This window comes from Sycon ciliatum, chromosome 4 (genome assembly GCF_964019385.1).
Source record: "Sycon ciliatum chromosome 4, ocSycCili1.1, whole genome shotgun sequence".
Classification (NCBI taxonomy): domain Eukaryota; kingdom Metazoa; phylum Porifera; class Calcarea; order Leucosolenida; family Sycettidae; genus Sycon; species Sycon ciliatum.
This window is the reverse complement of record NC_088646.1, coordinates 37,212,101-37,234,291: the sequence shown is the minus strand read 5'-3', so window position 1 is coordinate 37,234,291 and position 22,191 is coordinate 37,212,101. Positions and strand designations below refer to the sequence as shown.

The 22,191-nt window shown below is 45.9% G+C and overlaps 2 protein-coding genes across 2 annotated transcripts in view; one reads left to right on the top strand and one right to left on the bottom strand.

Moving 5' to 3' along the window:
* Positions 1-21: 21 nt before the first annotated feature.
* Positions 22-10,948, bottom strand: LOC135815975 (arginine--tRNA ligase, cytoplasmic-like). Its single transcript, XM_065329331.1, has 13 exons — positions 10,749-10,948; positions 10,543-10,665; positions 9,497-9,700; positions 7,653-7,742; positions 6,633-6,874; positions 5,755-6,005; positions 5,045-5,155; positions 4,413-4,591; positions 4,020-4,126; positions 3,403-3,508; positions 2,995-3,108; positions 2,544-2,602; positions 22-855 (listed from the first exon to the last, which is right to left on the bottom strand). Exons 1-13 carry the CDS (start codon positions 10,800-10,802, stop codon positions 498-500), a joined length of 1,998 nt encoding a protein of 665 aa, XP_065185403.1. The 5' UTR covers positions 10,803-10,948; the 3' UTR covers positions 22-497.
* A 243-nt stretch (positions 10,949-11,191) lies between these two features.
* Positions 11,192-22,191, top strand: part of LOC135815971 (ribosomal protein S6 kinase delta-1-like) — a 29,198-nt gene continuing 18,198 nt past the window's right edge. The window contains exons 1-8 of the mRNA XM_065329327.1: positions 11,192-11,400; positions 11,547-11,582; positions 16,092-16,218; positions 17,408-17,523; positions 18,311-19,598; positions 20,163-20,287; positions 20,444-20,563; positions 21,852-21,899. Of these exons, the coding sequence (XP_065185399.1) occupies positions 11,284-11,400; positions 11,547-11,582; positions 16,092-16,218; positions 17,408-17,523; positions 18,311-19,598; positions 20,163-20,287; positions 20,444-20,563; positions 21,852-21,899 (1,977 nt within the window). The 5' untranslated portion in view covers positions 11,192-11,283. The remainder of the gene's footprint in view (positions 11,401-11,546; positions 11,583-16,091; positions 16,219-17,407; positions 17,524-18,310; positions 19,599-20,162; positions 20,288-20,443; positions 20,564-21,851; positions 21,900-22,191) is intronic.

The following is a 22,191-nucleotide window of genomic DNA, read 5'->3' as shown; positions in this document are numbered from 1 at the left end:
GGATTGTCCCGTTTCCGTCCATTCACGATCATGATCACTACTTCTTCCGACATCGGAATAAAGAATATTCAGCAAAAAAACCGCCGTAGAAATTAATAGTGGACTGTATTGTGTGGTCTTGGCACAGCAGCGAGATGACTGCAAACAGCTCTCTGCTACGGGATGGCTCATTGGTGTGAAGTATTTGCTGAATGCTGCATGCACACCAGAGAACTGCTCAAGCACTGCGCCGCAGCAAGCAAAAAATCGAACTACTGCAGCAAAGCCAGTAATTATATATTTACATGAAGTTTAATAGCAGAGAAACCTAGGGTATGGGCTAAGAGAAAAAAGTTAAATCAAAAATATGAGACAAGGCAATGCTTGAAGAGCAAAGCAGAGCCACTGAAATTTAATGACAGAGGACGACGACTACGATGATGGCAGAACAGAGGTGCATCACCGTGCATGGTGAAATAGTTCTGCCCAGCAGTGTGCAGGCGTGGAAAGCATGCAATTTACATGCGATCCACGGTGGTAATGCCCAGGAGGCTGAGGCCCTTGGCCATGACGCGAGCTGTTGCTTCACAGATGAGAATTCGAGACCAGTTGATCTTAAGTACCTCGCCGGTCTCGCGGTTCTTCTCCACGCAGTAGCAGGAGTCATAAAATTCAGTGAAGTGCGTGCTCAAATCATACAGGTACTCGCAGAGAACATGTGGGAGCAGGTCTTCGTGGATGCGCTGAATGACCTCGGCAAAGCGCAGCACGTGCTTCGCCAGCTTGACCTCGGCCGCCTCTCCAAGAACCAGCTCGGTGGTAGCGGCACGAGCTGTCAGCGCACCCGAGTCTGACTTCGCAAGTCGGATAATGGACCTTGATACAGGTGAACATCGACACACACACACACACACACACACACACACACATGCACACACACACACACACACACACACACACACATGCACACACACAAGCAAGAATGAATGAATGAAATCAACAAACAATGGACACAAATTATCATAAGAAAGAAAAAGGACCAAGGAACTACAAGTTACGCTATGATGTCCACTAACACCACCAGTTACTAAACAATCAGCTCATGCGATAACATTGCACGACACTGACCGACGATACTGACGTTCTACAACTAACTGTTCGCATAGCTTCCCCTTCTATTGATCTTCGTATCTTTTGAGCCACACAAGTTGTGTGGAATGTTGCTTTGCGTCCTTGAATCGTGGTTTGACCGTACTGTCCAATGGTCTTGCCAATATTGTCATCGACATGCATGAACATCCGCCAACGTCCTTCACAGCTGAGACTTTCAGCTCGTGCTTATCTTGGTTGCGCTCACCTTCCCCTCCTTATGTTATTTCTATAACTTAGAACCTTCCAAGTTGGAAAGCTGTTGGAGTGCGCATCCAAGGTGTGCTAGAGCTGTTAGCCAGTTAGTTGTAGAACGTCAGTATTGTCGGTCAGTGTCGTGCAATGTTATCGCATGAGCTGATTGTTTAGTAACTGGTGGTGTTAGTGGACATCATAGCGTAACTTGTAGTTCCTAGGTCCTTTTTCTTTCTTATACTTCAAGAAGTAAATTAATCCTTGGCTCTCCATCCGAGTACAAATTATCATGACCCAGATTACCTAATCTGGACACCTACTTCAGTACTCACATAATTATGATCTCTTTGCTGCAGGAAACTCTCTCTCGATATTGAATGACCAAATTTTCAGGCAAGGCCCATCCTCAGGGCGAAACAATAAAAAGGTATTTGAAGTAGATTACGACCAGCATTATTTAAAAACCTTTGAAAGTTTCCTTAAAACTCTCCAACTCCACTGTAGCGTCTTCTTTCCACTATCATCATTGCCCTTATGATGCCCAATGTGCAAAATATTGGCAGCAATTTATTCTTGTCGTGCACGTGAGAGCCTGTGCGGGAATGGAGGTGTTCACAGCTGGTAATAAAACCTTTTAGAATATTGGTTTAAGTAGCTGAGTCAGGAAGGTCAGAGAAGTAAGGTTTCTAACTTCCGCGTGTAAACTACATGTACATCACTTCATTGAAGCACTTGTGTAGAGAAAAGCTGAAGCCAATGACAATGAACACGTGGGGGTTGACTTTTGACTAGTGGGGCAAAGCGACAAATGCCTCACGTTTCAGGTTTCAAACTCCAGTGTGTGTGTGTGTGTGTGTGTGTGTGTGTGTGTGTGTGTGTGTGTGTGTGTACAGGTTCAAATAATTATTGTTTCCTTTTTGTGCGTATCTCTTGTCATCTCTCTTTTCTATACGTCGCACACCAGATGTACTACTATCGCTGTCTTTCTCCTGCTATCTCTCTCTGCTTGCTGTTTTTGTTTTTGTTGCCACTGCCCCTCATCATACCCATGCTTGGGCGGAGGGCGGCGTGACCCGTTAGGGTAGCTGTCAATACAGTACAGTACAGTGTGTGTGTGTGTGTGTGTGTGTGTGTGTGTGTGTGTGTGTGTGTGTGTGTACTATGTGAAAAGCATGATCATTAAAAGCAACATTGAATGAACACCATGGAGGAGTACTCACTGAATGCGAGTGTAGGCATACAATAAGTACACGGCCGTGTTGCCCTTGTCGTCCAACATCTGCAAAACAAGCAACATTCATGGCACAACTCAACAAATAGCCTATCATACGGTCTCAGACACGCACACCCAACATCTAAATGGCAGTAAAATACTCAAACAAACTGAATGCATAGGAAGTAGTTTTGAGCAGACCCACTCTTTACCATTCACTCTGCAATAGTATCAAACTCGTTTTTATCTTACAACGTAGGGTCTGCTCTAACCTACTTCCTATGAACGAAGCTGCAGGAAGCCTCACCACTCCTACTAAACTGAATGCATGTTGAAGCCTTGAAGGAAAAGTCTATCACAGGCCGAGGACATCAATCCAGCTCTGTGTCACACAAGGCTCATGAGAAGGCCTGGCTACGTGGAAGCAAGCAAACAAGCTGTTGTTGCGGCCTTCTCACCTTATCAAAGGAGAAGACGTAGTCGTGCGTTCGCTGATGACACAGATCGGCATACTTGATGCATCCGTAAGCAACAGCGTCGCGAGCAGCTGCTAGCTCTTCAGGACTTAAGACCTGCATTGAAGCAAGAGCACACACACCAATATATGTCATGTACAGGTAAGTTCGGGCAATATCGGCACCCGAAGCAGACGCAGAGCTCCATAAACAAGCCCTGCAAATCGTCGAGCACAATGAGTTGGAGAAAGGTGCAAGACACTGACATAGAAAAAAAGACACTGACATTCACAGGCTGTTTGAGTCCAGCTATACTGTATAGACTAGTCTAGCCAGTGGTGTTGACCTAGAGGTCCTACTAGTAAGCACATTGTGTTAAATAATGCAACAGAAACGCATGCCGCGCCATACCTCATCACGGCCCCTCTCCTTCAGCTTCTCTGCTGATCTCTCCACGCCCTCGTCGAGGAGTTCCTTCAGCTTGACGGTGTCGCCCGATCGGGACTTCAGCTTCTTCCTACAGTCAACAATCAATGCAGAACAAAACATCATTGAAGATCAGATAGTCAAGATAACGTTCTATTAGTCGAGAAGACATACATGTACGTACCGCCCTGCAGTGGGTAACTGCTATGGGCTGCTCCGAATGAGTACATAGGCCAGAGTGAGCAACAAGGACAGTGCAGGGGGAATGCATAATTCATCGTTTAGCCATTTTGACATCAAAGTACGGTAAAACTGATACCACAGGTCGTACCGGATGCAGTGCAACAGAAGAATGGCGGATTGCAACTTCCAGGACTGGACAACAATGATGCACATGAGGAATTCCGTGATCCATGACCCATATTTAGGCATAAGCAAGGTTGCACAGTATGGATTATGTACTCATGCTTGTAGGCTTAATATGAAGTACATGTAGTTGAAACAGCTGAAGTGATAGCATGTGCACATCCAGAGCTAACAGTGTTGCAACATGGCTAGTGGAGGAAAGGATAGCATCAACAAATGCCTTCCAAATAACTTACTTGCCCTCTCCCAGTACAAGGCCAAAGCCAACATGCTCAATGCGGCAACTGTCATTCGAGTAGCCGGCAATCTTAGCGCCCTCAAAGATTTGCTGGAAGTGAAGACCCTGTGAAAAATAAGACAACAAACAAATGACGGAAAATCATGAAGACGTGCACAACACGACCCTACCATGGTGTAGTATGGAGTCACGCTAACACAGGAATAAGAACTACTCAATGTGCGGACAGAACTCGTCTGTCCTTTGTGGACTCATCAGCGCAGCACAGATAAAATGAGGCTGAACCTGATAGCAATGAAAAGTGAGTAATAACCATAGTTACCATCCACTCATACACATACGTAAGGCATGCAAGTAAACCCAGCGCCATATCTATACACTGTCCACTAACCTGGCCAGCATCCACAACATAGACGAGCCAAGAGGCCTTCTCCTCCTGTAGGCGATGGCGCAGTGCGGCTACATCAGACGTGTCATACGTATATCCACCGACACTCTTCTCCAAGATCAAAGGCACCTTCTGCTTTTTCAAATGCAACACCTTGCATCCGTCCTCTTCTGATATTAAATCTGGAAATGACAAGAACAAAGTGATAAATTCGAAATGCAGTACATGACAAAAGTAGTACGAGACTCGGCAAAGGAAGGAGAAGCCCTGAATAAACACAGATCGATTCGGAATCAAACAATATTTTTCAAAGCCCTGTCACTATTCTATTTCATACATCTGCTTCGTTTATTCCTTACTCTTTTCTTTCTATCTTTTTCTTTTTCTTTCCCTTCTCATGTAATCACTGTCACCCACATACAAATACCGTCATAAAATATAAAACACAAGTTTTTCTCATCTTTTTCTGTTTCTTGTTTTTCATTAGCTTTAGCATGTTCATTCACATTCTTCATCATTTGTGAGAACTAGACCTGGTCTAGTGAAAAGGCATTCTACTGCCTGTAATTCTGGTGAAGTAAAATAAAGTAACAACAACAACAACAACAACTACTACACAGACAATGAGAACTCACCTCTGCTCTTAAGGTCATGGATAACATCGTTCATGAGTGGCTGGTAAAACGATTCCCCTCGCTCAACCAGCTCCTTTCCAATACCAAGGCGAGAATATATCTGAGCAAATTCTGCAGGACACAAGGCGACAACAGCAAAAGAGGAAAAAGTAGGAAAAGATGCCAAATGTCACACCCGAGCATGGAAAGACTAGTAAATACAAAATATTTTTAAAAAAATGACAGCAACAGCAGTTGGCTGTTTGCTCTGCCATGACCATGGAGCATGTTGTCCTATTGCAAGCCAGAGAAAAAGGAGACAACAAACTGCTCAGCCTTAATGAATAGTGGTAAAAGACTGCCAGAGGAACCCATTATGGGCTCCAAAAGGTAAACTGAATAGGAGCAAAAGGCTGCCAAACGCCATTTGTAAGCACAAGTCAGGAGCATCAAAGACTCCCGACTCTCCACTCCACATCTACACCTACATAGTACATACTGTACACGGATGTCTATCATAACAGCAGGGTATAACCAAGATGTACACGGATGTCTATCATAACAGCAGGGTATAACCGAGATGTACACGGATGTCTATCATAACAGCAGGGTATAACCGAGATGTACACGGATGTCTATTATAACAGCAGGGTATAACCAAGATGTACACGGATGTCTATCATAACAGCAGGGTATAACGAAGACAGAGTATACAATGTGCTTTGTCTGACCGTGTCGTGAAATCTCACAGATGTGAGACCAGCCGGTACGAATCTTCTTGTCACCGCCTTGTAGGAGCACAACGTTCTTATAGGCACGTTTCTTGAAATCTTCTTCGCCATCGAAGCGAACCTTCGATTCCTTGTAGAAAGATTGCAGGTCACCAATTGGAGGAGACTCGCTCTCGAAGTTCGGAAACTTGTCTTCGAGATGTGCAATGAGCATGCCGAACTGTGTGCCCCAATCTCCGATGTGATTGAGCCTGCAGTAGATATACAAGTGCACCACAGCAAAAAGAGAATGTATTACTGCTGCCGGGAGTGAACAATACGGCAAGCAATCCTGCAAATCACTCTCCAGCCCGCATCGCATCATGACATGGTGCAAGCGACGAACACACACCACAAGCTAAGTAAAGTGCACAGCTCGTCCAAAGAGAGCGCACACACAAACAAGCGGGCATGGGACTCAGTAGAAAGAACCCAGTGAGCAAGTACCCAGGGTGCAGAAAAACGAATGTGTGGCAGTGTGCATGTTCACGTGTTCGAACATCACGCCATGACCTAAGGTCAACACCCAAGGCATACAAAGCAGGTCTATACATGCTACACTTGAGAGCAGAGAGGACAACACTGAGCATTGTTGTTTTCCAGAAACGGACATGTTCATATCCCATATTATGAGAGGGATCAAGTATTAGTTGACAGTCACAAAGGACCCGGGACCAAAGGTCACTGTGCTCAATAACAATTATAATTTCTTTAAAACATACTTGAAGAACACAGAATACAGAGACAGCACTAACCTAAGCACATCGTGTCCACAATACTAACCTAAGCACATCGTGTCCACAATACTAACCTAAGCACATCGTGTCCACAATACTAACCTAAGCACATCGTGTCCACAATACTCGATGATACGAGCCAGACAGTCGCCGATGACAGTGGAGCGCAAGTGACCAACATGCATCTGCTTGGCGATGTTTGGCGACGAGTAGTCAATCACCACCCGGCGCTTTTCACCCACATCCGGTGCGCGCACGCCGTGGGTGAGAACGTCGCTCAGCAGGCCAGACACGACCGACACCTTGATGTGGATGTTGATGAAGCCTGGGCCAGCAACTTCAAGCTGTGCAGGGTAAGAGGAAAGAATCGGGATTAGAAAACACAAGCAGCCCTACGGAAAAGAATACTATGATTGAATTAGGGGTGACGATCAGTAGGGCTACATGGGTGATACCAAGAGTATATAAGAGTACATCAGTCATGTACTCTCGATGATACCAAGACTGCAAGAGTACACAAGCTCCCAAGAGTGTGCAACTCTGGATACCATTTCTATGGGGTCCGCCGGAAGCTCACATCACTTGGTGCAGTGTCATCGTTGTACATTTCCAGTCTGTTTTTAGCGACCAGTGGAGTAGTAAAAATAGCACTCCCTGGCAGGACCCCACTCAGCTTATTCGAGTCATCAACATAATCATGGTACGCAACATTGGGCGTGCTTCATATAGGGGTAGAACGATTTGACGGAATGTTCGAGTGAAAAAACCCAGCTGGAAAATAGAAGTGAGGCACAACCACTCTTTGTGGGATGTGTGCACAGGGCACACCCTGGAATAGAAGCTTCTACATGCTCAGCCGACTTCTCCATCTCATGATCTCTGTCCACAGTGGTAACTGCTGTCTTGGCCGACCCCCAAGTTAACGCCGAAGCCCGCCCATCGAGCCTTGCTGCTTAAAGAGAAGCAGTGGGTACTGGTTGAGGAACTACTAAAATGTGCAGAAGCCATTTGACAAAGAAATTGACAGTTTACATGGAATTTTAAGTTCTTCCAATCCTTTCAAAATTTAAAATATCAGACCTTAAAAAAAAAGGGTTTTTGTTTGATCTCTTGAATTCGTACCTTATCCACCAGGTCGCTGGATGGACAGTTCTTGACAATTGCCTCAGCGATCTGCCGTGGGTTGGCATTGACACCTGTTGCTTTTAGCTCCTGCAACGTCAGCAATGAACAACAGAAAGGATCACACATACACACAATTGCTAGTATACATATACACACACACAAACTATGGACAGCTAGCTGTTTCGACCTTGTAAGGTCTCATCCGCTGAACTCATAGTGATTGGCCAAAATGATCAAAAAGAAGTAAAGAGAACAAGGCATATTTAAACCGGCTCAGCGTCAGAGTGATCTACCTATGAGAAACACCGCGCGGACTTCGCAAGGGCAGGCAACGTCGGTGCTAACCAGAAATATAGTGCTCGACCAAGCCGAGGCGAGGGAGCGAAATAACTGGCACTGGCACTGTACTGGTATATACATGCATCTCCCTTCATGGCAGTACTTGCAAGTAGATCCTAGTGCTACACATGATATGACACTGTGCTATACTGCGTACTAGTACATACACCATAGGCCATAGACAGCCAGGGTAAATTCAAGACATGCGCACACATCCACACAGGCACAAATATACCAGCCAACTCAGTTCAAAACTGAACCTCATCTGATAACAATACACAAGACAAATACTACGAAACTAAAAACATGAAATACATGTAAGCCAATCCGCACAAACAAGTTCAACAATGATTTACCCATACATAAACCGAGAACATAAATACAGGAAACAAGAGGCGTTGTGTGTGTGTGTGTGTGTGTGTGTGTGTGTGTGTGTGTGTGTGTGTGTGTGTGTGTGTGTGTGTGCAGGGGCGTAGCACCCGCTACGACTGGTACGACCATGGCCGTACCATTTTTCGAAAAGTGTGGTCCGTCCGGAACGTGCAAAACCGTAATAAAAAAATCAGGATCCATCCAAATGCATATGCGCATCAGACTTTGACCTTTTTCTAGACTCGTACTCGTAGATCTGCCATGCATCTGCAGTCGTACTGAGTACTGTACTCGACTTAACTGCACACTCAGTGACTGCACAGTCAGTGTGCCAGAAGTTCCCAGAGCGCAGGATTTTGTGTCTTTATTACAAAAATTTCCAGGGGGAGGTCCCCTGGACCCCCCCTCCAACAGGGCCTCCGGCCGCGCCGACCTTCGGTCGTACCACTTCCAAAACCCCTCCTACGCCCCTGGACTGTGTGTGTGTCTCCAATTTCACTTCAAGGTACCAGTGCATCTTGTGTCTGCTTCTATCAAAGCAGCGTGCTGTCTATACTGGTTACCCCAGCAATTGTAGGGTGTGCATAGGTAACTGTCTTGGCCATTTTGTGCCTATGTACTCCGTGTGGTGTAGACCAGGTGTGCATTGGTGGTCGATTCACATGGCTTCGCCAGTTGTGTGGATTAGACAGTTATCTGGCGCAAGTTTTGATCTGTCTCATTCAGATCTTGTTCGCTATCGTTGCTATAAGAGAAAATCTGTGGGTGCACATCCAGTGCATTTGCAGATTTGCGTGCTTCTCTTTCGACGGGCGTATACATGATACATGGTACATGGTGTGTGTGTGTGTGTGTGTGTGTGTGTATATGTGTGTGCGCGCACACTTCACAAATTCCACATGTTACATGATCACCAAACAGCATGTTTCAACGCCCAGTACGCGGAATTTGAAGTTACAGCCCAAACCGCCTCTCGTATCTTCTGTATTGGTGTACATGTACATTGTATACTGTTCTGCACTCCTTAGAGCTGCCGCAACTGGCTCTGATTGTAAATCGAGAACAGCAAGCACAAAGCAAAAGCTGACAGGTAGTCAAGCAACAACCGAGCAAATCCTACTCCCACTTACTTTCGTCAAGCTCATGGCGCTATTGACCTGGTAATCTACACCCTTCTTGCCCAGAGCGATCAGAGCAGACGGCTTCTGGATCTGCGGATACGCTGCCGTAATGGCACTGTTGAACAGCTGACGCAAGTGCGATACAATGTCGGTCATGTGACTTGCACTCCTCACTGCGCCGGCACAGCCGCGTTTCTTCTCAGCCGCGATGCTCTGCACGGATCAGGATGCACACGGCATTATGCACACACACACACACACACACACACACACACACACACACACACACACACACATGTGCACACACACACACACACACACACACACACACACATGCACACACGAGGCACAAATACATGCACAGACAGTGGTTGCACACAAAATCCAGCCTCGTGATTATAACTCCAGGACCACGAGGGCCTAGACTAACACTAAGAACATGGGATGCGCAGTGAATGTGACTCGGCTATATTCAAGTCGTTGGATTTCACTTGTCAACACTGTGCGTACAAAATGTATGTGTTGACCGGATGCAAAGCCGTAGGTTCAAACTTGTTTTTGTTTTTCACAACACATCTGCTCTACTAGTCCATGAAAAAATGCGGAGGGTCAGCCTCAGGTGTAGGTCAACTCAGCAACGCTTCGTGCAACTATGCCAACTACATCCAAGGAGCCCGCAGGGTGTCCACTGTCCAGTACAGTTATATTCATGATATCACGCAAACACGAAAACTAATTCGTCTCTTATTGTATCTACTGCAATTTGTCTTTTCTTTTGTATAATACGAATTCCCCTTTTACCTGCACAGGCAGGTTCACCATTACTTCCGTCAGTCAATCCGTTCTTGACAGAGACACCTCTAAACACTGAGTGATGTGCAAGTCACAATCAATAAATAAAACAAATGAATGAAGAGTAGAGATGATGGAGTATAACAGTGATAGACTGAGCATTGAGCTGCACTCAAGAGTCAAGGGGAAGACGTCGCGTCCACAAGCCAGTGAATGGATCATACATCAGCGTACCATCCACTCATCGCAGCGTCGCTACGTACCTTTTCCAAATGCAAGATTTGGTATTCCAGTTTCTCGTTTTCGGCTTTCAACGTGACAAGATGAGGGCTATCGGCGCTGGCCACGTCTCGTAGCTGACTTTGGAGGTTCCTGACTTGCTGCTCCTGTAAAGTGACAACAATTTAAAGTCTCTAAACTTGCTGATAGTTTGCGCAGAGAAGATGGACATGGAAGAAAAAGTGCATACCATGGCGGATGCTTTAGCCTCAAGATCTTTCAGGTTTTCGCCCGAAGAAGCCATTGTATCCACCAAATCGGTCCAATTCTTATTTTACAGAAATGAACAGAGCCGTCTACTAAGTGGTCTTGCAAATCACAGTATACTACCGGCTAGCACAGGGATGTTCTTCGAACCACAAATAATTCCCCAATTTCACGCGACCCCAATTAATTTCACAATGTATTCTTGATCTTCATCATTTTTTCCAATAATATTTTTAGCTGATCGGCCACGAGTCTGGTAGTCAGGTGACGTAGCCAGTCATCATCACGTACATGTAATGCACAGTGCACACGCGTGACACGGTCATGTGCAGTGCACACAGCCGATCTGCGTGATCACTGGGACACTGGCTCTGTGGCTGACTGTGCTCGTTGGGTTGGGCTTCAAAAACACACACACACACAGTTTCTGCTTCTGATCGGTGTTTTCAAGTATACCATGTCGAGCCCTTTGCAGGCTTTGGTGGTTGTTGTCAGTTGATATCTGGTTTTGAGCTGTGATGGCTGAGACAAGCAGGCGCAGGACGACATCTTCTCTGCAGCTTCAGCGCTTCTTCGATGTCGTGGAAACAAGACGTGCACCGCAAGGTCACACAGTTTACAAAGTAGTTTTCTCAGTAAGAACTCGAATGTCTGCTTTTCGAATTATGTACTGCGATGCACATTGATCTAAATGTCACAGCACTAGTTTTGTACAGTTTGGATCTCAGAATCTTTGCTGAAAATTCTTGATTGCCCTGTGTCATCTATTTTTTACCCCCAGGCGGGCAATAGTGACAACAACGAAACACTAAGTGAGGTAAGTAGGTCTGTTGTATTTCCTGAAATTTGAATTCGTATTTTAAATGTTCATTAGTTTGAGGGAATTTTTGGTTTCATTTAATTTTCATCTTTACTAGGCCATAGGGCCTAGGGGTAAAATGATACAGTTCTTGACTGCATTGTCGATCGGGACCGTATGCATTTAAAATTTAAATACTGATTTTTAAATTTTTTTACTCATGGATCTCCTCTGTCCACCTCCCTTATAGTCCATCAGCCAAGAACTCAGAAGTCGTCAAATTCAAGCACCCTGTTGCACTTAGAAATCGAATACTTGATTTTGGCCTCAATGGGGAGTTTAGGTACCCTGTACACCGAATCCGCAAATAAAAAGAGTAAACGACTTGCACGCTCTGCAGGGGGAAGCCGACAAAGTGACCATTTTTGGCATTTCATCGACAGCCATTGTTGTGACCTAAACCCAATCTCCAATCAGTGCCATGCGCGTTTCAGGAATGAACTTTCAGATTTGTGTGAATTACGGGAAAAATCTTGCAAATCGAGAAGATTTGCAGTGTAAACCATTGCAGTTTCCGTATTACACGTGTGCCTGGATTCAAATTACAATAAAATTGTTGTTCCATTACACATCTCTTTCACTGTTCTATTCAATTGAGCATCCGAATACATACCTTCAGGAAGATTACAATGAGCTAGTATTGAACATCATCCACCTTCGGGTTTCCGAAGTATGCACCCCGAGTCATATCAAGCAGGTTTGAAGCGTAGTTTTTACTGTTTGGCAAAAGTGATCTACGCTTCCACCCTGAATGGAATCACCCCGGGAAGGTCCTGATTCCTAGAAAAATAAGGAACGTGGAGAGCTAAAAATAAGGAATCTGCGGCGATGGATGTTGTACATCGAGTGAATGCCCTGCAGTTCTCTTCTCCATTACGACCAACTAGCAAACGCCATGGCTCTGATCTGGATGCTGACAGCAAACAGTTGAAATAAAGGCAAGGCTGCTTTGAGCATGTTGCAACCAGGTGGTAGTACAGTTACAGTTGTACTACTTCGAAGTACTATCTACCACACTCGAGATCACCCAAAGAATAAAGCGATTGAATTCAAAATCCAAAAAATTGTTGGGGATCGTCTGAAGCATATTCAAGCAAGGTACAGTCGGGCTTGATGACTGATCAAAGCCCTCGGGCTGGTCCCTTGGGCTTTGATCAGCCATCAATCCCTCTGTACCTCGCTTGATTATCTACTTGATACCATTGTAGTTGCAAACAAGTAACTACAACAATTGCAGTACAATAGTCATGTAGTTTTTTGAATTAGTTATTTGAAAGTGGTGAGCATCTTCATCTTCTTCCCGGTGCGCATGTACACATATTTTTTGAATCTGTACGTGCTCCAAGCCAACTCACCTCTGCTCAAATTGACGGCGATTTATTTCGCGATTTTAGGTCGATCGCCACGGAAAACCACACCAAACGTTGACAAAACTCCACATTTTTCACTGAAGACGCATTGGATGTCATGATAAAACGGATGGAAAACCTCGTAATGGCTGATGAAGAAGAAGAAATTTGTCGAACTTCCAAGGCGCACTGCAAAAGGAGTGCAAGAGTTTCGCCAGGGAAAGTAGGCAGGTCGGATTCAGTGATGCTTTTGCTGTCGATTGACGTCAGTTCCAGGTGTTCGATTTGTAAGTGCAACAGGGGACTCACTTTGGCACCACTGGCTGATGGACTATTAAGCGGGATTCACAGAAGCTTTTTTGCGATGCGACACGCGATGCGACGCGATCTGCGACGGACGCGTGCGATGCGAACTCGCGAAATACCATTCACAGAAGAAGTCAGTGATCTTGCTGATTTGGCTACGTCACCATGATATTCGCGCGGTTTGATACAGCTTGTACAAATTTATAGGCAACTCTTGAACCTTTGTACAACTTTGCTGTAGAAAAGGTCAAAATCGTACGCCAAATCGCTTGTCGCATCGCATCGCATCGCAAAAGTTGAGCCAAGCTCAACTTCTGCGATGGCCTGCGATGGCCCTGTTGCGGCAGTTGCGTGGGGTCCGCGATGGTTGCGATTTGGGGATTTCCCGGTTTCGCGGCTGTCGCATCGCGTGTCGCATCGCAAAAAAGCTTCTGTGAATCCCGCTTTAGCCCTAAATAATGAACACTTGTGTACATGTATTTCAAAACGATATTTTGTAGTTTCTCCCCGGCCCGTACCCCTCCCCGAATGAGCACTCATGTATGCTGACCACGCATGGCATCAATCTATTTCCATATTTAATTCCCGTAGCTATGCAGAAGACGTTACTTTAGTAACGTCTGGCGCTAGCCAGGGTCCACCCAGCTTTAATTTGGTGTTTGTGTGTTTGTGTCACGCCTGGAGCTACCGTATCTGTCCCGTATCTGTGATTTGGTGTTTGTTTCTGTGTGTTTGTGTCACGCCTAGAGCTACCGTATCTGTCCCGTATCTGTGACTACAAAGGTTCTACAGGATTGTACATAACAGCTGGCCACAATATTCGTCGTATTATGTTTACGACTCCCTGAGTGATGTAGAGGGAGATTTGCAAAGAAAATTAATAGGGAGACGAGGAGGAAATAAAATTAGAATGGACGCTAGTTGCGGAATAGGTGATAGGATGCGTCAGCAAAAACATACTTTGGAAGAGAGATCCTTTGGAAGAGAGATCCCGTCGTCTCCAAAATAAGCGTGAACGGGCGATTCAGCGCCGGTCACAGGAAACGTCGGAAGAGAGATCCTGTCGACTCCAGAACACCCGTGATCGGCAGAGTCAGCGCCGGTCCCAGGAAACTTCAGGACAGACGCAGAATCGACTCCAAAATAAGCGTGAACGGGCGATTCACCGCCGGTCACAGGAAACGTCGGAAGAGAGATCCCGTCGAGTCCAGAACGCCCGTGATCGACAGAGTCAGCGCCAGTCACAGGAAACGTCAGGACAGACATCTTGTCAACTCCAAAATAAGCGTGAACGGGCAATTCAGCGCCGGTCACAGGAAAAGTTGGAAGAGAGATCCCGTCGAGGCCAGAACGCCTGTGATCGGCAGAGTCAGCGCCGGTCACAGGAAACGTCAGGACAGACATCAGGACATTTTTTGCCTACCTCATTGTACATGTTACTAGAATTGATGGAAATGTTTTTTCCGTTGATTGGCTACATCGTTGTATTGCAAAAACGTTTCAATCAGTATGAATATGAGCTAGGCAAAAGTATTGCGGATTGTTATTTTTCTCTCACTTCATCCGCTTTCGGTTTGCTCCTTCTTTTCCTTTTATCTCCATAAAATCGGATTTTCTGGCCTTTTTACATTAAAAGCATAGCGTAGGGTCCTGAGCTTCCAAGCTCTCTCGTACGCCGATTTTTTCAACTCGCACATGAAGCGAACAGCAATTGACCCCTCCCCCCCCCCCCCTCTACAAAATTTTGTTTTGAACAAATTTGTTGTTCACGAAGCGATCCCAACTCGATTATACTATAGATTTTTCCCCGCAAGACCCAGAGTCGTTATGAAACCAGGCTTTGCATTCTTTCTACCAGTGGGGATGAGGCTCCCATGAATTGGCAGTGTGCTTAACCCTCTGCTCTACCTGCAGTGACTGTAGTAAACATGTTGTGCGTGCAGTGCACATATTATGTGTGTTGAGTCACATGCTGGGCAACACTGCCCGGCAGACCGATGTGCCTGGTTCTTCAGAGTCTGGATAAGAGAAAGACTTGAGTGTACACACGTGTGGTCCCTAGTTACATTCCAGAGGCTTATACAGTGGTACCGGTTGGAATGCAGCCCCTGGATCTCAGCTTTGCAGATAGCACATGCCACAACCAAGCATACAATGCCGGAACAATTAATGCCCTACTGAGTAACTCGCACAAAGCACAGCACAAAAGGCATGCATGAAAATCATTTTTTCATAGGCTCAAAGGTCATCATTTCATAGTGACAGTGAGATGTGCATGGACCGCCTACGAAGAAGTGTGGTATGACTTGGTACGGGTAGAGAATACTTGCTTCGTTTCAGCTAGAGTGCATTAACCCAGTGTGTGCAGCTCGAATGGGTTGTGCCGAAATTCCGGAATTACATCATTTTAGTGATGTAGTGCGTACAAGCAGAATTCAAGCAGGTCTCCTGCCACACAACTCCCGCTCGGTTGTTCATACTACATTGTAGATCACTTCCGCGTCGCATGTCTTCCTCAACTATGATGTAATCCAGGAATTTTGCCATGACAGACGGAGACAGACACCCATGCAGAATAAAGCAGAAGCTGTACACTCTTTGGTTCGTGTACTCTTGGTGCCAGGGGTCGGATTCTACCTGGCCCCACTGTGCTTGTGCATGTCACAAGCCGGTCACATGACTGGATACAATCACTACAGTCACCAATAGCCCTCATATCCCTAAAGTCACAGAGCTGTTGTCAGAAGCTGCAAGGTGGCGTCAAGAATCCATTTGAACATCCATTGCCTTTTCTATTTTATCTCTCTTACAGGTTTTCATCTGGCGGAGATACAGTACGTTTGTACAGCTTCATAAGCAGCTGGAAGAAGTCTACAGCGGTTTGCCGTTGGCTAAACGAAGTCAGAAATTTCCTGACTTTCCGAAAGCCACGTTCTTTGGTGAGTGCGCGGGTCAGCTGCGTCATGCTTTGCAGTTCGGTGGATAAATGTATAAAACTGTGCTGGATCTACATCGTATACACAGGCAGAGCTCCTTTCCTATGTTTAAGGGACTTTGAAGTTTGTAGGTGCTATGTGTACAAAGCCAACCAGAGTAGCACTGTGGATTCTCTGCTGGTGCATTCATCTAGAGAAATGGAATGCTCTCCTTTGCCACATTTGTACAGATTTCCTTTCCCCGTCTTGACAACGCAGTTCAAACTATTCCATTCGTCCCCTTGTTGTATGCAATCAGACTGCAGTGCAGAACTAGCTACCTTCGAGCTCCTCACACGCAACACTCGAAAAATATTTCCGCTAGTACTTTCATCGCCTTGTCGTCATGTTGATAGAGATAGAAAAAGAAAATGGAGTACTTGTCTCCTTGCAAAACACGATAGAGATCTCTTAATTTGCTAAATCCTATATTATATAGGATTTTGGTCATATTTTTCAACTCAAAATGGGTGTGGCATGAGAATAGCAAAAAGTGTGTGACCAATTCTTCCTTGCTAGGTCTTAGTAGATATCGAGAGTTGAATAAGATAATTTTTTCAAACACTAACATCTCAGGCTCATCTCCTTGCCCAGTATTACTAAGGCCTGTGCCCTATTTTTCGAATCCTATATATAGGATTTGAGATTTTATTGGACCTTGTTTTATCCTTAAAACTGGTAGTTTCATGACGGCATGTGCGATATGTCGTCATGAAACCACCCCCTGCCACACCTGCAATGTTCTTCTGCACATTCACTGCTTCAGTCCTTTCCATGACAGCAGCTGAACAATTATGCTCAAATTTCCAATTATTGCGGAAAATAGGTATTCATCAGAAATATTATCACCCTATGAATCTAAAATGTAAACATTCATGCCTCAAACATATTTACAACTTCCATGAAAACCATTATGCTGTTATTATTGGTCGTGATGACCAATAACAACGGCATAAAAGGCACACATTTTCAAATCCTATATATAGGATTTTCGGCCAGCAAATTAAGAGATAGAAAAAGAAAATGGAATACTTGTCTCCTTGCAATACGGTTCTACTTTCCTGTATGCGCAAGCCTGTGCGACAGGTTGTCTGACTATGTGTTTCTCCCTTCGCTATTACATGTATGGGTTGTTTTCCGTGCCATCCACCAGGTCGTTTTGATGAGGCGGTCATTGATGAGCGGCGGAAAGGAGCCATCTCTCTGCTGCGTTTTGTCTCGAGCATTCCGGAGCTACTGGTCTCGGGACCGTTGACCGAGTTCGTGCTGGTACGTGCGCTGTCTGTTGTGGTTAATATGTGCCCGTGACTGCCTATTGTGTTGCTGACGTGTAGGCTTCCATTGCCGTGTTTCATGTATTGACGCCCGCGCACAGGATCAGAGAGGGGGATATCCAAACTGGTCCTGTGGACATAAGTGAAGTCTAGCATACCGATTTTCGTAAAAGAAATATTTTGACCACCAGGAACGAGGTTCAAAAATTGAAACAAACATCCGACAGTTGCTTTCTGAAAAGGCCTGCCCGTCGAAAGCTTGTTTTTGGTTGTGATTATACATTTTCTTTTGCAATAATTACAAGTATTTCTGATTTGCATCTCTCCCTCGAAGCAATGAAATATATCTGATTTAAAATTTAAAGAAAGGACCACCATGTTACATGTTTATAAAAAGTAAAAAGGACCAAGGAACTACAAGTTACACTATAATGTCCACTAACACCACCAGGTCCTTTTTACTTTTTATAAATAATCCGTGGTTCTCCATCCGAGTTCATGTTTACATGTTATCCGTAGTTTGTGTCCAACACTAACACACTAACAATTATAAGCAAGATGTTGTGTAATCAGAAAGAAGAGCATTTTGGTCCTTTCTTTAAATTCTATCCTTGGCTCTCCATCCGGGTCTTATTTCTGATTTGTCGAAGCAAGTTTCCCGAAGCTTGACTTTGCAAAGTTCGGATATCGACCAGTTGAAAACATTTTCTATCGCCCCTTGTGCTAAGCCAAATGGTTGGATCTCCCCCCCCCCCCCGCCCTTCTTGTTGATGTTCTTGCAGCACACGGGGGAGATATCCAAGAGCTCCTGGGAGGCAATCGTCAATGGCACTGCCGCCGATGAGCCGCTTGCTCTGACCGAAGAGGCTCGTTTTCAGCCGTCCATTGCTCCGGTCTGTGACGGTGGCAACGACCAAGTATCTGTGCCGGATACGAACGATCTTACCAGAAGCGCAAGCACTGCTGCTTTGACTATTGACGACATTGGATCACAACTTCCTGATCTTTCAGCACCAGTAACCAACGGTGCGGTTGGAAGTGGCGGGACGGAACATACCTTATCCGGTAGTCTTGATCGTTGCTCTGCGGACGTGACTGACAGTGCACGGGTTGCAATGCCAGCGAAACCAACCAGCAGCGACATCACTGCCGCTGCAGCTGGAGAACCCGATGAAAAGACGAGCATCTGGGAGCACAAGTGTGCGTCTCCAGTACTGGATATGACCAGTGATGCCACTGCTGATGCTGATGCTGATATTGTTCCACCTACCAGTGGTGCTCGTGTTAGTGAGGTCAGTGACACGGAATCATCACTCGGCACCCACGCAGGTACTGAAGATGACGGCGAAGCCATACCGCAGTGTTCCGGTGGCACTGTGGAGGCAGAGGAGGACGAATGCGGTGGTGATGGGTCGTCCGCATTACTAGCTGATCTCAGTATGATAGACGATCAGCTTGAACGCGGTGAAGATCCAGAAAGCACGGCAGCCGATGACCAAGCTGCAGGAGCAGACGACCTGCCATCAGGATTGGCAACTCCACAGAGTATATCTGAGCCGCATTCTCCATCTGAACCGGCATCACCATCGCTAGGCCTGTCCCCCAACCGTCCGGTAGCTCGTATTTACGCCAGTCCTGGCAACCAAGCTGGCGGCTGGTTTAAAGACGTCGTGGCAGCATCTTGGGACGATATTGAACGACGTCTAGGAGATGGCAACTCTCCTAATCCCGCGTTGCCGCCTACGTCACAGCAGCCGGGAATAGTGGCTTCATCAGGGACTGCAGACTCCACTGGAGGATCACCGTCTTCTAACGATCGCGTACATCCTGTGGCTGAGCTGAGTAACACCACACCATCGACTTCTCATCTCACTGCTGCAACATACCGACAGGAGCGGTCTACTTCCATCGATAGCATCTCCAACCTTGAACTGAGCGGCGACGGAGACTACGTGCTGCAATCGGCTGCCGTCATAGGCAAGGCGCTAGAAGCGGAAGCCGCCTGTGACTTTGGCCTGGCGTTTAGCCTGTACAAGTCCGGCGTTGGACTGTTGCTCAGTGGCGTGCAGAGTAAGTTTGTTATGTGCTTGGCATGTTCACACACACACACACGCACGCACACACACACACAGCACACAGCACACAGCACACAGCACACACACGCACGCACACACACACACAGCACACACACACACACACACACACACACACACACACACACACACACACACACACACACACACACACACACACACACACACACACACATCATATTACACAATCTGCTTTGAGTACTTGATGCGATAGAACTATGCATGTGATGAGTACACTGTGCCATGTACTGTGCCATGTACAATACTGGCCAATGAACTTCATGTTACAATGGTTTGGGTTGCGGGCAGTTACCGACAAACTGAAAATTCATCCATTGCAATTCGGGCGGAGAGAAGGGAGGGAGGGAGGGGGAGACAGACAGACAGAAAGTTACAGAAACGCCATCAATTACTTATGATCTGTGTGCAGGCAAGGGGTTGGTCCGGTTTTTTTTTTATTTTCGTGGCAAGATTCTTTTTTTTCTGCATCCTCTAACATTTATGGAGATTGTTGCTATTGTGTATTGATCATTGTGTGCAGCTGATGGGAATGCTCTGCGCCGTGATGCTGTGCGGCGCAAAACTGCCCAGTACCTTCAACGAGCTGAAACACTGCATCACCGCTACCTGAAAAACGGCGCCGGAACGAACAAGGACAGGTGGCAGGTAAGTAGATATGCCACCTTGCATAGGGCCATGCTGCTGCGTTGTTAAAAGCGCATGTCCCGGTCGCCATGCTGCTACTGGTGTGTCAGATAGACTGCTTAGGGTAGCCTTCACCAATAGATTGGTGTGCCGTTTGGTCTTGTTTCCCAATGCCAGGGTACTCCCCGTCACTCGTCACCATCAGCATCTGCTGTTCCTGTGGCACAGCCTAGTGCAGCGCATCATGTTCCCTCACTACAACTGAAGGACTTTACTGTTATTCGACCTCTGGGAACGGTGAGTTGCGAATGTAGAACATATTTATCATCCTACCTCCACAGTATGTTATGCACTAGTAAGCGTTTTGACGCTCGGGTCTGGTGGCTTGCGAGTAGTTGCTGCTGGTAGAATGTGCCACGGTGGGTTGCCGTAGTGTCTTGTATTAAAGCCTATCTCATATAGAAGCCTGTTTTGAATACAAGCCTGATTTTCAAGATATACTGTCGGCACATAAGCCTGGTTTTAGTGTTGATACACATAGAAATACCTGGTTTGTATAGAAGCCTGATGTGAATAGAAGCCTAGCCCTTACATCGGCGTCTACAGGAATAAGCCCGGCTTTTATACGCGACATTACGGGTACCGTATTTTTCCGGTTGTAAGTCGACCTTTTACGACTAAAAATAGGAGAAAGGGTGGGGGTCGACTTACAACCGGGATTCGACTTATAACCGGGAACTATCAGAATCTTACAAAAAATGACCTGCACTGCATGCACGAGAGCACCATGTGTACACATTTTTGCCAGTTTATTGGCCTTTTCAAGGATTGGGAAGTTATACTCTCCAATAAGGAATGTTTACATGATTTGTTGATGTGTTAGTAGCAGGGAGTGGTTAGTAGTGCTTCGTTGGGTGGAAACTTTAAAACGCAGAATTGAGACCTCCGGATATGGGGGTCGACCTATAACCGGGGTCGACTTACAACCGGTAAAATACGGTATGTTCATTGGATGTGCAGTTATGCCAGGTGAAATCACATCCAAAGTGTATGCTTGGCACCCAGGATTTGCACGTCCCTTGGTACCCTGGAAGTTATGCGGGTGCTGCTACAAAGGCATGTAGCGTGTAGTTTCAGCCTCTCTCTCTCTCTCTCTCTCCTCTCTCTCTCTCTCTCTCTCTCTCTCTCTCTCTCTCTCTCTCTCTCTCTCTCTCTCTCTCTTTCTCTTTCTATCTATCTATTTCTGTGTACAAGGTGCTATGTATGCACAGGTGAGTAGGCTATGTACTCTACTACAAATACAATGATGTCATTGGAACTGTTTCAGAGTGCCAGCTTTGCACCCAGGTTTGGTTTCACCCTGCACAACTCTAGCTGGTGGTACTGTAAGGGTATGAGAGGCAGAGGAGGGGGGGACATCTTTGTGGCTGTCTGTTTGTGTATGTGTGTGTGGCAGTGGTGGTGGCGGTGTGTATGTGTGATGGTCTGTGTGTGGCTGTCTGTTAATCTGTGACTCTACAAGTCTACTGTTGCTGCTGCTGATGGCAGTGAGTGGTGTAATTTTCTTATGCTGTATTTTGAACAGCTGCTATTAGCCCAGAACTGCCACACTCAAGATGTGTATGTCATTAAGGTAAGTGGTAATGTTTATTATTATTGGCATTGAGATCCCGAGTTCGAGTACTCTGATTTTCTCCGATCGAATATTCGAGTATTCGAGTACTCTTCATCTCCTAAAAATTTCACACCGAGGGCCTTAAAATCACATGATACAACCCTGATTGAACCGAGTGGCAGTCATTTTTCTCTGGTATATTGGTTGGTGGGTCATTTGGGATCTCTCTACTCGTGAACAAATGTTCACCACACAGTCTGCACATCAATATCTGCCGACTGCTGCACTGAAACTGCAGATTTCTGTGGTA